Below are 16,372 nucleotides of genomic sequence, written 5' to 3'. Positions count from 1 at the left end.
AATGTAATCCAGTACAAGACTGTCCACTTCTTGTTGGGAAACGAAGACAGCAGGTCCTTTACACAATGCTGTGTGCTTCATTCGGGTGATTGAACTTTGCTGTTGTTGCACTGCAGTTCTTAATGACTTCTTATAGGCCTACTCATGGACGTAATTTTGATTTCAAAAGTGGGGGGACATGGATTCGTCGCTATTTAAATATTTAATTTTAACCGTAAAAACTGGGGGGACCAACACCGGCTTTTGAAAAAGTGGGGGGACATGTCCCCCCCGTCCCCCCCCCCCAAAATTACGTCCGTGGGCCTACTCATCAACTATGAGCTTCATTTTGAATTTGTAGCTTATGCCCGTTTTTTCCCCAGACCATCTAGGTACAATTTGCATAAAATTTATTTAAATGCTCAAACAAACCTAGGGTTAGCACTAGCAGTTATGTCATTTACGCTAGGACAAGGGCTGTTTATGGATGTGCAGTAATAAAATGTTCACTCGCTCACTCTCGTCAACCATCGTTTATAAACTGTGTTTAGAATTCACAAAAATATGAACGCGTTCAATGCACAACAGTGCTTATAACTGTTCTGTGCTAAATTTGAACACCACATCTCTGTTCCTAGAGTGCCAATAACATGCGTATCACAAATTTAAATCCATCGATGTCTTTCGTAGTAACTACATAAACACTAATGCCACGTTGCATTGTTTTTTCAGAAAAGGACAAACTGGATGGAATTCATATATTTTTTACTCTGTTTCAGCCGCCAAAATAACAATTTCAATTATTTATTTCAATTAAACTGACATTTCAAGGATGCATTTTTAAATAGGTCACGGTTATAATTGTACTATGACACTGAGAAACGATTACCATTGTAACGGCTGAACTTACACAGTGTTCCACGCTAGGTGGCAGTGCGTCACGAAATGTATCCTGCGCCACATAGAAAATACCAGAAGCCGTTTCGTAGGATTTTTTTTCCTGCACGTTCATTGGTCGCATTGGTCGCCCGATCTAAAATAAACCGGTCCAATCAGAAAGCCCGAAGGACGTCCATACGTAATTGAGTTGCTGGGCAGGGAACAAAACGGTCGCGCACCGATCCGTGCCTTGTGATTGTGAAGGCGAAATAGTAACGACGGTGAGTAACGTTTCCGTCTTACATTCATCGTTTACTGAATTTAAATATGTGGAGTGAGTGTAAATATGGCACTAATGTACAAATATATAGTGTTAATTCGACCAATAACGCCTGCTACAGCCTTACATCAGGGTTTGTTTATGTTGTGGTAGCTGCCGTCGACAACAGTTTAATGTTATTTTAAGTTATGTATGAACTTTATGTTATCAGGCCGTGTCGTTGACCTGCACTGTCGATGCATTTAAATATTATAAAATATTATAAAAATATTATAAAAAATAGTCTTGTCCTGCAATGATGCCCGATTGCACGTTTTATTTTTTGTTGATATGAGCAGCCAAAATGGTGCAAGGTGGCTGTTTTAATGCCATCTTTATTCGTTTAACGTGTTTTCAGGTACTGACTGATCATTCACTCCAGCCTCGCCGTGTCTGGTGTCTTCTATACGGCTGCATCCACCTTTGAATCATGGCAGCAGACTGTGTGGCATGGCTGAACGCCAACCCTGTAGGTATGTGTCGGAAATGAAACTCGCTCATATTAAGGCAACTGTCTGCATAAACACAGTCGCTCAGTGCCAGTTCATTTGAACCGAAAGCCATCATTTTGGCCTGAAGTGGCCACTGCTGTTGAATCAGGCTGTGAAGAGGAATGATGTAATGCTGCCCGGACCCTCCCACACAGTGATGTCCAAAAAATAAAGAAATAACTTGTAGGAATTGTCAACACACCACAATTCAACACGATCTGTGTCCCCTTTACCCTCACAGAGCCAGACGACCTTAGCGACTCTTATCAGTCTGGGGACGAAGACAACAGCCGTGCTGCAAAAGCCAACAACGAAATCAATGGCAACTGGATAACGGTGGCATCAGGCGCGGTTCACGAGGCCCGGCTCAAGGCCAAGGCCAAACGGCGTCTCCGGAAGACCTCGTCGCGGGACTCCGGCAGGGGAGACTCCCTCAGCGACACTGGGGACGCTGTCCGCTCCGTGGCGCCGCCCACCAGCCCCAAGGGCAAAGTGCTGGACCGCAGGTCGCGTCAGGGCAAAGGGAGAGGCCTGCCGAAGAAAGGTAGCTAAATACACCGACTAGAACCTTCCAGAACATCTCGCGAGGTTCAGGAAACCCTAGTAGATGAATTATGAAGTACCGTATAGAGATACCTTATCTCAGATTTGTGTTCCTGTAGTCAATACTGAACACTGAGCTGCTTAGAAAGTTGGTGATTTTGCCCAGTACAAAAGCTATAATCTAACACATGGCTGTGACACCGGGATGCTTGTGTTGACCTAGTTCTTAGTGGGATGGGTTTGTAGGAACGCGTGTCCAGTCCCAGAGTGGGACCGCCTCTCTACTCCGGGTCCTACTGTGCGTTCTCCTCAGCTCTGGAGTGCTTCACAAAGTTAACATTGTAGACACGAAACATTGATGATGTCTCATGAAACTCAACTACCAATTTCACATCCCTCGGATGCTACAGGGTTGGACAGAGCTACCATCGAGGCAGGCCCTAATCTCTCGCTGGCTGGCCGGCCTTTCATTTTTGCAGAAGGTTCGTTTGGGTGTCACTTCCAACAAAGGGCAGACAGAGGATTATGGGATTGAACCTCTGCCTTGCAGAGCTAGCATTGTGTAGGGCTAGATTCATAAAGCCTATCGTTGCAGGTCTTTCTTTTGAGAGGGCGTTTTCTTTGCCCTATTATGTCGACATTTCTCTTTATTGGCTGGGTTGTGGAAAAGCTACCTTGCCCCTCTTCATTACTTAACGGCATCGGTCAGTTTGTGCAGTTGACCGCCAGTTTCTTTAGAACTTCTCTCTCGATTGTTTGTGACCAACAAATAACTACAGCACACGGAGCTGGAAACATGTGCACCATTCCACCTGGATCCATGAGTCCTGCATCACATATGTAGTATGTACAGAAGAAATAGTAATGTTATTGATATTTTGTATATGTACTCTGGAAGTATACAAATTACTTCAGGCACATTAAACTACAGGTGAGACATACAGATGTCTGTAGTCTGTAGGGTTATTTGTCTCTGTTTGTGTGTGTGTGTGTGTTTGGTTTGTCCAAGCAGGTGGCAAAGCAGGTTTGATTCCTTTTGACAGCCTGCATGTGGAAACCTGCAGCTAAACGTGTAAGGTTCTGACCTTCACAAGACGAATGATACGCGTACCTCAAGACCAGTTGCGTTTTCAATTAAACGTTTCACTAGTTGAGACATTTCAGTCATGCTAGTGATAAAAAAAAAAAAAAAAAAAAGCTCCCTGGTGTTAACCTGTCGTGTTTTCAGTTCTGTGTAGAGATCAGGGTTGTTCTTGGTCATATGTGTAGTGGCTGGTGTGACCTGTTTCACAGTGGAGAGATTTATAACATCTTCATGCTAGTTTTGCCTTACGGCTCGCCGTCTACATCAGCGACAATGGCAAAATATGCACTGACTCCTTGAAACGCACAAGTCTCGGATGTGAGAGAGTATCATCCGTGTGTGCCGTGGCCGTGCTACTCGGCCAGCTGGGTTTGTGCCTTCTGGTTGCCCGAGCCCACGGGCCTGCGTGTGTCACTCATCCAACTCAAATGGGCACGATTGGCAATACCTCAGTATTAGGGGGGGAAAAGCATCCAATTGAATTCTTGTTGAATACTCTTACAACTCCCTGTCCCTAACGTTTTAAAGATAATTATTCGAAGTGCAGGAGGAAACGCCTTTCAGAATGACGTGCACAGCATCCACTCACATTGTTGTGTCTCTCTTCCTATACCTCTGCTTGGTGGAAGACAATCAACCTTTGAAATGATCCTGCATTGATTAATAATGAGTGGAGTTATTGAGTCTGTCTGAGTGACTCATTGTCATCCGGTTGTCTGTGTGTGTGCCTGTAGTTGGCCTGTGCCAGCTGTGCATCAGCTGTTAGTGGTTAGATTGTATCCTGCATGCTGCGTACACACACACACACACACACACACGCTGATGTGAGAAGGCTTTGAAGTGCTTTGTGGGCTGCATGCATGTCAGATCAGAGCATGCGTGTCTACTGCAGGATCAGTATGTGTAGTATGTGTCTGACACTCAACCCTGTCTGCAAATGTCCGAAAAGTGAATCTTACCTTCTTCACAGGCGTTTCAGCCAAACGTAGCATTTAAATTTGTAAGCAATTATTTGACTAATAATAATAAACTGTATTTGTAAGGGGTCCATTAGCTGATACGAAACGTATAATTCTGAAGGGCTGATTTAAATGAAATTTGTAGGAATCGAATGTAAAACAACCGTGATGGTTAACAGTCATTTTGCAGAAACTTTGAGCGGTGAACCTCGCTGGTGGGGGAACTACAGTCCTGTGCAGGTTGACGGCTTTCTTGCTCAAACACTCAAGCGTTTAGCTCGGCACTTCCCTGCCAGGTCTGGGTTGTGTGTTAGAGCATCAACATCTCCAAACCACTAGGTGATTTCCACTCAGTTGCTTGCACGGTCGACTACACAGAGTATCTGGACATTTTAGGGGCGATTCCAAACCACCAGTAGTGAAAACCTTTAGTTCTAAGGGGATTTTAAACTGAGTGGAAGAGAAGGGCGTAGTGATTTATCACCACACAGGAGGTTGACATGAAAGTTTACTTAACAGGCACGTGTCCACTTACGTGGACTCTGTTACTAATTCATAACAAATGACTAATTAATAATAATATTAATATTTCACACATCAGTGATGTAGAATCCACTATAATGTTAACAAGCTTTGTTTTATCTAATTGGCTAATATTAGTTTTCTTTAGGGAATTATTGGCTATTGCAAACTGCTCAGCCAGCATCAACCAGATATTCATTTAGATGTAAAATATGGTGCCGATGTTGATAACTTGCTGGCAACATTAGCTAATAAAAGAACTGACCAAATTGTCCAGCTATTAAGAGAAACACAAAACGCAACAAGCATCATGTCGTCTGTGTGATTCTGATTCTGAACGAAGGGCTTTAATCAACTGTAGTTGGTAAGTCTGTGATTAGTGTGTAGGGAATACAAGGTACTACTTAGGGACCCTGTGGAATGGAAAACAGCTACCCACAGTCATGTTTCAATAGTCTTTCATTACTGAGCTAAAACATAAGAAAACAAGCTCCACACTGCCCTCTGGTGGAGAAAAGCATGTTTTATTTAGAAAGACGTAATTTACTGTTTGATTTTAATATCTTGGCTGTTGCATTTATCATTGTGATAAGTATAACTGTGAATATTCAAACATTTTAATGTCCCTGTCATTCCAAATTTGAGGGCAGCCCTAATATTTATTTTTGTCCATGTAAATCTGTTCAGGGTTGTTGTATGTTTGTTTGTTGTTTCCTATTTCATGTACCTTTTTTAGTCATGCTTGGAGTCGGATAAAGCATTTTGTCTGGCTTTATCTCCGTGATATTTCCAGACACCGTAGCCGAGTACCGCAAAAGCCTGACATGGTTCTTCTTCTGACATGGTTCTTCTTCTGACACGGTTCTTCTTCTGACACGGTTCTTCTTCTGACACGGTTCTTCTTCTGACACGGTTCTTCTCCGTTTCATCCCCTTCACAACGCACTTAACGTGCAGCAAGGCCATCAGCACTGAGAGGCAGTTCTGTTCATTATTCAAACGCATCTGTCTGTGTGTGTTGCCCCCAGGTGGCGCCGGTGGGAAGGGTGTGTGGGGCACACCTGGGCAGGTGTACGTCGACGAGCGGGAGGTGGACGTGCGAGACCCCAACTACGACGAAGATCAGGTACACGACCCGTTTGTGGTCGTTAGCTTTTTCTGGCTGACCTCCCCAGCTCCGACCCTTGATAATACGACACGCCCTTGACTCCTCCCACAGGAGAACTGTGTGTACGAGACGGTGGTGCTCCCGCTCGACGAGGACGCCTTTGCTCGGACGGTCACGCCCATCGTGAAGGAATACTTTGAACACGGCGATGCTAACGAAGTAGTGGTAAGAATGACATTTGGCTATTGGCCAAAAAGGGCGTGGCCTTTGCCGTGTCTGATATTGTGTAGAGCAGGGGTGTCAAACTCAATGTGGCCTGCCTAATTGACCCGCCTAATTGTCAAAAAATATATAAAAAAGTCAAAAAAGTGCAGTGACTAAAAACTACATTTCCCACAATTGTTACCCGCAAAGTGACGGCAACTCGACACTGCAGTGTTTCCACATGGATGAGATTTCCCAATAGCCAAAGTGTAATTGATAATAATTAAAATAATGATCCCAAAATGTCCAGGAAGAGAAAAATTTATGCAGATGGAAGGGAAAGCGAATACATGTTTGTGCTTCAAGGAGAAAAACCGGTATGTCTCTTGTGTTATGAAACGGTGGCGGTTGTCAGAGTGCAATCTACGTCGGCATTTTGAGACCAAACATGGAGCTAAAATTAGGCATTGAGGAAAAACAACAAATTGCCAAAGAACTGAAAGGCAAACTGCGATCCTTACAGCATGTGTTTGCGAAAGCCACAACCACAAATGATGCGGCAGTAAAAGCTAGCTTTGTTGTGGCTGAAGAAACCGCCTTTTTCCAGAGGCAGATTTTTTGAAGCACAATTGCTATTTTCAGTTATTTGATATTTCAAGTTTTGAACAATTATTAAGTAAATGGGATCTCTTTGATGTTATTTTTCTTTATTCACTTGGATAGTTTGATCGTTGTTTGATGGACTAATGTGGGTTTCATAACCTAACAAATTAAAAGGATTTGTTATAATAACAGAGCAACAAGCAAACATATATATATATATATATATATATATATATATATATATATATATATATATATATAATATATATATAATATATAGTAACTTGACTAAGTAATACATTCAGTGTTATTTAACATTTAAGGAGTAGTTACATTTATAAGTTATATATGGCGCCCTGTGGGCAATGATTATGCTGATGTGAGAACCTGACCACCATTACCACCACTACCCGACTGGATAAGAATGTCCTTGTGTGGCTCTTATGTGATCTTATTTTTGAGAAGCTTTCTCTCTCTCTCTCTCTCTCTCTCTCTCTCTCTCTCTCTCTCTCTCTCTCTCTCTCTCTCTCTCTCTCTCTCTCTCTCTCTCTCTCTCTCTCTCTCATATGCAGGAGATGCTGAGTGAACTGAACCTGGGCGCCATGCGCAGCGAGGTTCCCCTGCTGACCGTCTCCTTGGCGATGGAGGCGAGGGCCAGTCACCGCGAGCTGACCTCCCGCCTGCTGGTCCATCTGTGTGGGCGTGTCCTCGCGTGCTCCGAGGTGGAATCCGCCTTCCACAAGGTCCTGCGAGAGCTCCCCGAGCTGGTGCTGGACACGCCCACCGCACCCCAGGTAACCGCGGCGGGGGGGGTGCGTGCCCTGCGCGTCTGTGTCCGCTGTCCAAAATGCTCAGGCATTGTGTGTGTGTGTGTGTGTGTGTGTGTGTGTGTGTGTGAGAGAGACAGCTGGGAGGGGGTGAGAATTCTGGGGGTTTTCTGTAACATCAACATAGCAGCTATGTGTGCGTGTGTGCAGCATTGATGTGGCTGAAGTGTGTGCACAGGTGTGGAGGACACAGGTAGACAGGGGTGTGTGGGTGGAGTCTGAGCACAGGTAGACAGGGGTGTGTGGGTGGAGTCTGAGCACAGGTAGACAGGGGTGTGTGGGTGGAGTCTGAGCACAGGTAGACAGGGGTGTGTGGGTGGAGTCTGAGCACAGGTAGACAGGGGTGTGTGGGTGGAGTCTGTGGGCTTTCAGCCCTTACCTTTCACTTGTCTCACTCTCCTCCATCACATTCTCACTTTCCTACTCTCTCTCTCTCTCTCTCTGTCTCTCTCTGTTTGTCCTTGTTTGAGGACAGTAGTTTTGTGGTTTAAGCTGATTTTGTTCATGCTAGAATAGCTGCGACAGCTCTTTCATGCAGAATATACACACACACACACACACACACACACACACACACACAGAGGTCATTATCCCCACTGTCTAAGTAAACAGGGTGAGTGGCTCATAGCATTACAGATCTCTGTGTGCACAATTTCTCTCTCTCTCTCTCTCTCTCTCTCTCTCTCTCTCTCTCTCTCTCTGGATTTACCGTTTCACCGTGCTCGATTTTATTTTCAACTAATTTATTCTTGCAGCTCACGGCTACTGTGTGTAGTTGAATAGGTTTCAGGCATTCTCCCACGCATCATAAGCAAATAAGATGTACACCATGAATGAGACATAGCAAAACCCAGAGACTGGAGACTTGGACTTGAGTGTTTCACACGGCTTCAGTAGGTCAGGTGTGTTGGGATAGGCCTGGAGCAGTTGGGCATTCTGTACATTAACACGTTTAGTTCCTGCCACTACTGGGATGTTTAGGGTATGCAGTTACCATTGGCACACAACAGGGGGCATTCCAGGCAACAGTAACTTATGACTTAAGTATACAAACACATCACATTATACATTTAAGCCAGCTGTGTGGAATATGCAAATGAGAGCTGTGCTCCAGGCACTGGGGCTGCGCTATCGTCGGTTGCCACTAGGGGGAGCACTTTTTCAGAGCAGCTTTGTTCTCCTGTTCCAGCTGGTGGGCCAGTTCATCGCCAGGGCCGTAGCTGACCAGATCCTCCCCGCGAACTTCGTGGATGGCTACAAGGGGCGGGTGGACTGTCCACACACACGGTAGGCTCCTCCTGTGGCCACACGCACACCGATTTGGTCAGGAGCAGCTTTTTCGGAAAAACCCGCATACCAGTGGCGCGCTGGGAACGACTGCACCACGTTTGATTGACAGCCCCTGTGCTTGATTGACAGGGCCGCCCTAGACCGAGCCGCCGTGCTGCTGAAGATGAGCAGGGAGGCGGGACTCCGGATCGACAACCTCTGGGGTCTGGGCGGTGGCCAGAGACCCGTCAATCAACTCATCAAAGAGGTCAGTGCTCCACCCATTTAAAGATCATGCCTGCTGGTTTGCCTTTGTGTTTGTTTAGTTTTCGTTGGTTCGTTAGTTGGTTAGTTGACCCCAGAGCCCGGCCCCATGGATTCCGCCACCTCTCTGCACAGGTGAACCTGCTGCTGAAGGAGTACGTGCTGTCGGGCGACGTGACGGAGGCCGAGCGTTGCCTACGAGACCTGGAGGTCCCTCACTTCCACCACCAGTTTGTTTACGAGGTAACGATGCTGCCACGGCTCCCCCTACTGGCTCAAGCCATGTTTGCTCCAATCTGTCTATTGTTATAACACGCCCAACTAGGGAGTAACAAAAATAAAACCGAATCTGTCCTGCACTGAAAAGTGTGTGAAACTGCTCGTTGGAGTTACCGTAACCGGACATGCGAAGTGTGACCTATAAAACTTACGATTGGGTTTGTTGATTCCTGTAGGCGATAGTCATGGTTCTGGAGTCCAGCGGAGACGCAGCCCTCCGTATGATCATGAAGCTGCTGAAATCTCTCTCCGACTCTTCAGTCATCACCGTGGACCAAATGAGAAAGGTAGAGCGCCACCTGCTGGCCACAAAGCGTTAGCACTGCAGCCGCAACTAATCAGGAGCAGAGTTATGTGCAAATGGACTCGATGCAGTAATGCAGTGTTACTGTTTAACGTTGTCCCCCTCCCCAGGGCTATGAGAGAGTGTATGTGGACATTGCTGATATTAACATTGATGTCCCGTGTGCGTACTCACTACTTGAGGACTTTGTGGATCAGAGTTTCAGTGCTGGAGTCATCGACAAAAAACTCAGGGACCTCTGTCCTAGTCGGTGAGTGAAGTCTCTCTCTGCACTGCTTTGCAGTTACTGCACTGAATCGACTGGTTTACTGGGGGCAGATGTCTGTGTTGTTCAGTGATGTGTAAACATTCTCGTATATAGTCTGTTAATGTGGCAATAAGAGTTCTGCAGAAGAGCAATTCGAATCAACTTTTGTGTTTGGAAATAATGGGCGTTGTGGTACTGAAGTTCAACTCTTGTGTTTCTCTTTGCCAGAGGTCAGAAGAGGAGCGTCAGTGAAGGAGACGCCGTCTGTGTCAAACTTGAAAGATACTGATGTCGACATGGTCCAGGAAGACCCCTGAGGCCCATGGCCTTCTGGGAAACTAGCGCTACTCCTTAAAACCCGCATACTATGTGTCCTAGAGGTGTAGGTATAGCTTTCCTCCTGTTTGTTAAGAATATGCAGCTTACACGGGGAGCATGACCAAGGAACAGGAAAGGCGCTTAAAAAGTGAAGGAAATGTTTAGACACACACCCACCCCCACACACACACACACACACGTACACAAACACACACGTACACACTCCTACAAGGTGACCAAGATAAGCTAACCTAGAAAGTGCCACTTTAAAATGACTGGGTCATTCCATATTTTGTATTCAGTGCCACTCCAGAGGCATTTCACGTTAGACGCGCAGTCTTACGTTTTGGGCAGGCGTGTCGCGGGCTAACGCCACTCCCCCTCCTCATGATGCTTCAGCTCTGGCATGGAGGATTAGTTTGGTAAAAATAAATAAATAAATAAAAGCCCTCCACAATTTTCTCGGACTGAAACGATCAGCCAGTGTGCGTGGAGACACGTCCCATGTGTTGCTTCTCTAGTTTGTCTCAGAGAGCTGATGCATTCACATTGGTCGTGTTCGCATTAGCCACACGTCTGCAAATCCCAGCGACGCCCAAATTCTGAAGTCAGAACTGAGCAGGAATTTGGAACTGATTCAGATTATATGGTTCGATTAAATTTTTTTTGTTTATAGTTTATGTTGGGCATTTTTGAGGGAACTGTGAGACTTCTGTATGAAGTTTGTATGAGGCTAACTGGTGAGCACTGGTGAGGTTCCTTTACTGGTTCACCATGATAATCAAAACTAAAGAAGCAAGATTTGGGAACCCAACATCTTGGGTAATCAACTATGACAGGCAAGTTGAAAATGGGTAATTTTCTGAAACCTTTTCTTTTCTGGATTTATTCAACAAAACCTGTTAACTTTGGGAAATATCTCCACATTTCTTAGCAGTGTTTGTAAGGCTGGGTGGGGCTGACAGCTGTACAGATGGAGGTCTGTTGGTTTAAAATGTCTCCCATTGGACTGAACTTCTTGTATTAGTCTGACTGTATTTGTTTTTTTTGGGTTTTTTTCCTCATCTCAGTTTAATGATGTCATCACTGGATGCAACAAAAATGGCAATACAGAAAAACGTGAAGCAATCGGAAGGATGCCACAGATTGCTGTTGAGAACACGTTATTTTTGTATTTCACAACTTTGCCGTGTGGTATTAACCAAATGTTCTTGCTTTGTTTAAAACAGATAAGAAATAAAAACATCAGAGAAGTGTTGACATTATTTATGGAAAACACTGGAGAAATATTGGTTGTCTCTCATGAATTATATTTATTTGTTGAAGTAATACTTTTAAACAAAGGAAGCCAGCATATAATTTAATACAAATATAATTCAAACAGTCCAGTAAGTATAACATCTTTCTGGTTACAGCTGAGTGAAGGTTTTTTAGAAATAAATGATTATAAACCTTTATTTACTGATTCAGTTTTTCATTTACTTTCAACTGCTGGTGGGTTAAACTGCAATATGAAGCTTTTTGGCAATGCCGAAAATCTTGTGTCTGTCTGGGTGATCAGTTGCCGTGGGACACGCGTGTGATGTTGGGCACCTTAGACCAGTTTGGCCCTCTTAAAACATCAGGCAACTAAAGTATCAGCCAAACATACAGTATGTTCAGTTTGCTGGCAGTGACATCTAAATGATAAAAGATCTTGATGCTGACAGTTATTTACAATGGCAGTTGACCGTTTCCCCGTTGACAGTTACATAGTCAATTTTGTAAAATGCATTCTCACGTTCCTAGATTCTTCAGTAAAGTAATAAGTGACAATCTGGCTCTGGAAAACGGCATCACAATTAATGTACACAAACAGACCATATAATATATAGAACTCGGGGGTATTCATTATTCATAGAAACATAACCCTGTGATATAAAACCGTAAAGTGGTCACAGGGAATAAGTGTAATGCTCAAAGGCTTAGCCTGGTGTGATGTTACAGATGATGTCTACTGTGATATGTTGTGATATTAGGTTGTGATGGAAATGTCCAATCCATCCCCTCATGCCATGATCTAGTGCACACTCCGTCCATTTGCAGCAGGCTCTACTGAGCGTGCTCCTGCTGCTGGACCCTGAGTGCAGCCTCCTGTTGTCTGATGACTTGCTGTGCCTCCTGTTGCATTTTCTCCAGCTTCTCCAGAGTGACGGACTTCAGGGGTAACAGCTTGGGTTTACACAGGACCATGGAGGGCACGTCCTCCATGGACAGCTGACCTGCACAGGTGAATCTGAAGGTCAACACGAGGCTCTCACAGTCCAGGTGTCTTACCTGAATACTGAACATAACGTAATGGAGTCAGGAGAGCAAATAGTCTTTAAAATGAAGGACCACCACACAGATATCTCCCTGTGCTCAATCTGATGTGTTTTTGAAGCCAAGGTATGAGATCCGTGTAGAACAAACACTACGTCCTCAACAGGAGTGTCCTATGTACAAATGATAAACTCTGTTTAACGTGTCTTGTACCTTGTTTGGGTAAAACTTCTCTGAACATCGTCTTGACTTCAGGCATTTTGTGTGTTCTGGAGAAAAAAAAAACCTTTAATATGAAACGGAATGATGATGTTATATCAAAACAATAGCGAAATCCTAAACACTAACAACCATGCACGTAATGGTATTAATAACATAAGTGAATGTATATGGTGATGCTAAGTAGATTTTCTCCTGCAGTGTTTACCTTTATCTCCTTTGGTTACGACGTTGCTGGCTTCCTCCTTCTACTCCGGAATATGGCTACGCAGCGGGGCAAATAAACCTTTTCTGCCCCCTAACGATCATCCCTGGAATTGGCGAGCGTGTATGAAGGCGTCAGCTAGTGAAGTCCGATCCCAAATGGCGCCCTAAGCCCTGCGGTCTTTCTGCAAGTACCACAACGTGCAGACATATAGCTTACAAGTGCTCAGGAGTCTAAAAGAGTGCCCGTGAGACAGGCTCGAATATTCATAATGTTGCATAATGCAGCTTGTGGTTTTCTCTGTAGTGCTTCCGCTACTTAACAACTAATCCATAACAAGTAATAATCAATTAGTAATGAAAGGCATTAACTTGTATTTGAATATTTTCTTCTTGGCCACAATGCTCAGACTACTTGACAAAATCCTCCCACTCTGGTCCTTGGCTGTATCAGAGTTTCGGGTAATAGGCGATAAGATGTAGGCCTAATTGTCATTTGCCATCAGAACTCAATCAGACCTATATCAGAGCTGCATCAGACCTATATCAGAGCTGCATCAGACCTATATCAGAGCTGCATTAGACCTATATCAGAGCTTCACAAAGGGCCTTGCTTGCTCTGTTCATTCCAGCAACCACAACACTGTGAACTCTTCTCGTGGTTCATTATGTAGGCACTTCCCTTCATTGGGGTTTTGTTGAATTAAGCCTATAGGCCACACCTCCAGGAGGCTCAACACTGAGGTTTGGTGTCCCAGCCCCACCCACCATTATGCTCACTTTTAAACCAGGCCACACCTCTTAAGTACAATACTGCTAGCGGACGTAAACCGTAAAATCCACGCTGGCGTTCCCGGTGACTAAGGCCACACCCAGCCCTACTGGGACCAATAATGCATGCTCATTGCTACCAGTTCTGCGTGGATTTTAACGATTATATCAGCAAAAGTTCTCCAACACAGCAGATCCACCCTGGCCTCCCCCGATGACCAAAAGCCGGGGGCACCGTTAACGCGTTAACACTTTGCACAATAACACGACCACCTTGGCTGCTCTGCCTTCATGGTGCATTTTCCAGCCTAGCCCGAGCTCTTCCCATCCACAACCACTGACCAGCCCTTTCAGTTGCTTCTAATAACTGACAACTACTCTTAGGTCATGACATCTAATGCGGAACTGCCCAAGCAGTGATGCGGCAGACTTTGCTACACGCACTTCTGCAGCTACGAGCCGTGCGTCCCCTCGCCGTTCACCAATACAACCAATCACCATTCGGTTTCTTTCCTGAGGATCCGGCCTTGTTAAGTGCTTTCCACGAATCACCTGACCCAAGCCCGTTTTACTGCATTGCACTCGTCCAATCAGGGACTCCCATTCCACTTCCTCCCTGTTTTCATCACTGGTCTCACTGGTTTTTGTCACTGCATCCTTTGATCCTACCAACGTCATCTTGTAGCTCAGCGTGTTCAAATTCCTCAACTTAGATCACATGCCATGACACAACTCATTGCCCCCTCATAGACTTGTTGAGAATCCTCTCCAAACACTCTATAGCTAAATCTAAGAAAACCACATGTAGGTCCCTGCCTTCTTTTGCTGCATGACTCCGATGCCAAATCCTACTTTTATCCTCAAGACAACCTGCAAATCCAGAAATGCCTTTTTTCCTCACACGTCAATCAGTGCATTTGCCTTGAAGTATGTTGGCGGCCTTTGTGATATCACCCTAAAAAAGTAAACAACTTCAACGAAAGTACATCTTATCTTTTGCTAGCATATTCATTTATTGATTCTCAATATGAAATCCTGAACAAAATAACAACAGGGATACATGCTTTTAATTACAATCAGCTGTATATTTCCATCAAAAGCTATAGACGTGAAAATATTATTAGGCCTGGTATTGTTTATTTATTTGTTTGTTTTCACGTTTTTATGATTTTCTATCAGCTAAATGGTATCTATCACCCTGTATTTGTAAACAAGGACTTCTAGTTCAAAGGACAAAGACTTCTACTTCAAAGGACTATGACTTCTAGTTCAAAGACAGTTTATATATACATTTATATAGTGTTTTTACAACAGCTGTTGTATAAAAGCAACTTTACTGTTTGCAGTCTGGTAGAGCAAGCCAAAGATAACACAGAAGAGGCAATCAGCTCAAATCCAGGCAGGCAAGAAACCAGACAGGTGAAGATGTGATCTACTCTTGGGCAGGTGAAAAAATTATTTACTCTTAGGCAGGGAAAGATGTGATCTACATTCTTAGTTAGGGAAAGGCAAGGCAGTACAGGCTTATTTATAGAGATCATTTCCACAAACCAATTCAAAGTATTTTACAAATAAAATAATTACAACTGATTGAAAGAGAAAAAAAGTTAAAGAAACATTTTAGTGTATTAAACAGCTTTGCAGGGAAACGGGACATTTTGTCAGCTGTGCTAGCGAAGCGCTTCTGAAGTTTTTGTTTATTCAGCAACGGTAACACATTCCAGTGTACAGTCAAACCTTTGTGTCTGCTGTCCTACCTACCCTCTCACAAACTACCCCCTCACAACCTAACCCTCACAGCCTGACTCTCACAACCTACCCCTTACAACCTAAGGTTAAAAAATGCACGTTTTAACAAAGCATCACATGTACTGTGCTCTCCGGATGCTAGCTGCATCTGCTAACCCTTTTCAGCGACGATGGTCTGACAAGTGAGCGTAGTCAGCTAGCTTTCGTAGTCATGTCTAGCTTTAAAACACTTCTTGGGGAATAGTAAAAAACATTTGTCACTCCTCTAATGGTGTGTTTAATATTTTCTCATGTTAAAAATGTCATGAGACAATGCTGTGGTGGCTTTGCTGATTTCCATTCTAGTAATATCCTTCAGTGGACCAATAGAGGCAAAGGTAAATGAGTCTGCCATAACTTCAAAAATATCAGCTCTAGGTACATGTGAATCAAACACTTGATTTAGAATTCTCAATCTAGATGACCAGAAAGCCTTAATCTTAAAATAGGACCAGACCATGGGGGTAAAGTCAGTGTTAGCAACATGACATCAGTCACATATTACATATCTTGTGTTCTAGGAGGTTCAAAGTACTTTAACTGGTTTAATCTCCTAGAACTCCAGAATCCCTTTGCTTACACAGCTGATGAAATACCTCCCCTCAAAACATCATGTTTCTTTGGAAACTTTTTGTACTACACTGAAATGTGTGCATGCAGAGAGAGCTAAAGATGTAGAGGTAAACCAAAACAGATTTAATAAAAATCTTTATATAATTTGCATAAAATCAAAAATAGAAGATACAACAATACAGATTTATTTATTAATGTATTATTATTATTATTAAAAATTCCCAAAAGCAAGACTAAAACAGGTAGGCTTTCATTATCCACTTGAATAAGTCAGTTGAGTTGGGTGGGTTAGGTACTAAATTAACACGTGTAACTGCT

General features: G+C 44.0%; 1 protein-coding gene and 1 long non-coding RNA gene across 2 annotated transcripts; one reads left to right on the top strand and one right to left on the bottom strand.

Annotated features, from left to right (window-relative positions):
• The first annotated feature begins 987 nt into the window (after nucleotides 1-987).
• Nucleotides 988-11,655, top strand: pdcd4b (programmed cell death 4b). The gene is made up of 12 exons (XM_076985056.1): nucleotides 988-1,139; nucleotides 1,536-1,650; nucleotides 1,910-2,212; nucleotides 5,804-5,901; nucleotides 5,995-6,108; nucleotides 7,263-7,484; nucleotides 8,707-8,804; nucleotides 8,937-9,054; nucleotides 9,186-9,293; nucleotides 9,506-9,616; nucleotides 9,744-9,883; nucleotides 10,109-11,655. Exons 2-12 carry the CDS (start codon nucleotides 1,608-1,610, stop codon nucleotides 10,167-10,169), a joined length of 1,416 nt encoding a protein of 471 aa, XP_076841171.1. The 5' UTR covers nucleotides 988-1,139; nucleotides 1,536-1,607; the 3' UTR covers nucleotides 10,170-11,655.
• Nucleotides 11,656-12,386: 731 nt separating this feature from the next.
• Nucleotides 12,387-13,133, bottom strand: LOC143485584 (uncharacterized). The gene is made up of 3 exons (XR_013122943.1): nucleotides 12,927-13,133; nucleotides 12,713-12,768; nucleotides 12,387-12,521 (listed from the first exon to the last, which is right to left on the bottom strand). It is a non-coding gene; the product is annotated as an uncharacterized LOC143485584 (long non-coding RNA).
• Nucleotides 13,134-16,372: the final 3,239 nt, after the last annotated feature.

Source organism: Brachyhypopomus gauderio, unplaced genomic scaffold, assembly GCF_052324685.1.
Source record: "Brachyhypopomus gauderio isolate BG-103 unplaced genomic scaffold, BGAUD_0.2 sc37, whole genome shotgun sequence".
NCBI lineage: Eukaryota > Metazoa > Chordata > Actinopteri > Gymnotiformes > Hypopomidae > Brachyhypopomus > Brachyhypopomus gauderio.
The sequence above is the reverse complement of the archived record's forward strand: the minus strand, read 5'-3'. Positions and strand labels throughout refer to the sequence as shown.

Bases quoted from the DNA above. Each gene is read 5' to 3' on its own strand.
- pdcd4b (XM_076985056.1), top strand. From the start codon at position 1,608: ATGGCAGCAGACTGTGTGGCATGGCTGAACGCCAACCCTGTAG. The intron at 1,651-1,909 runs GTATGTGTCGGA...TTACCCTCACAG, and splicing joins GCTGAACGCCAACCCTGTAG to AGCCAGACGACCTTAGCGAC. The intron at 5,902-5,994 runs GTACACGACCCG...CTCCTCCCACAG, and splicing joins CCAACTACGACGAAGATCAG to GAGAACTGTGTGTACGAGAC.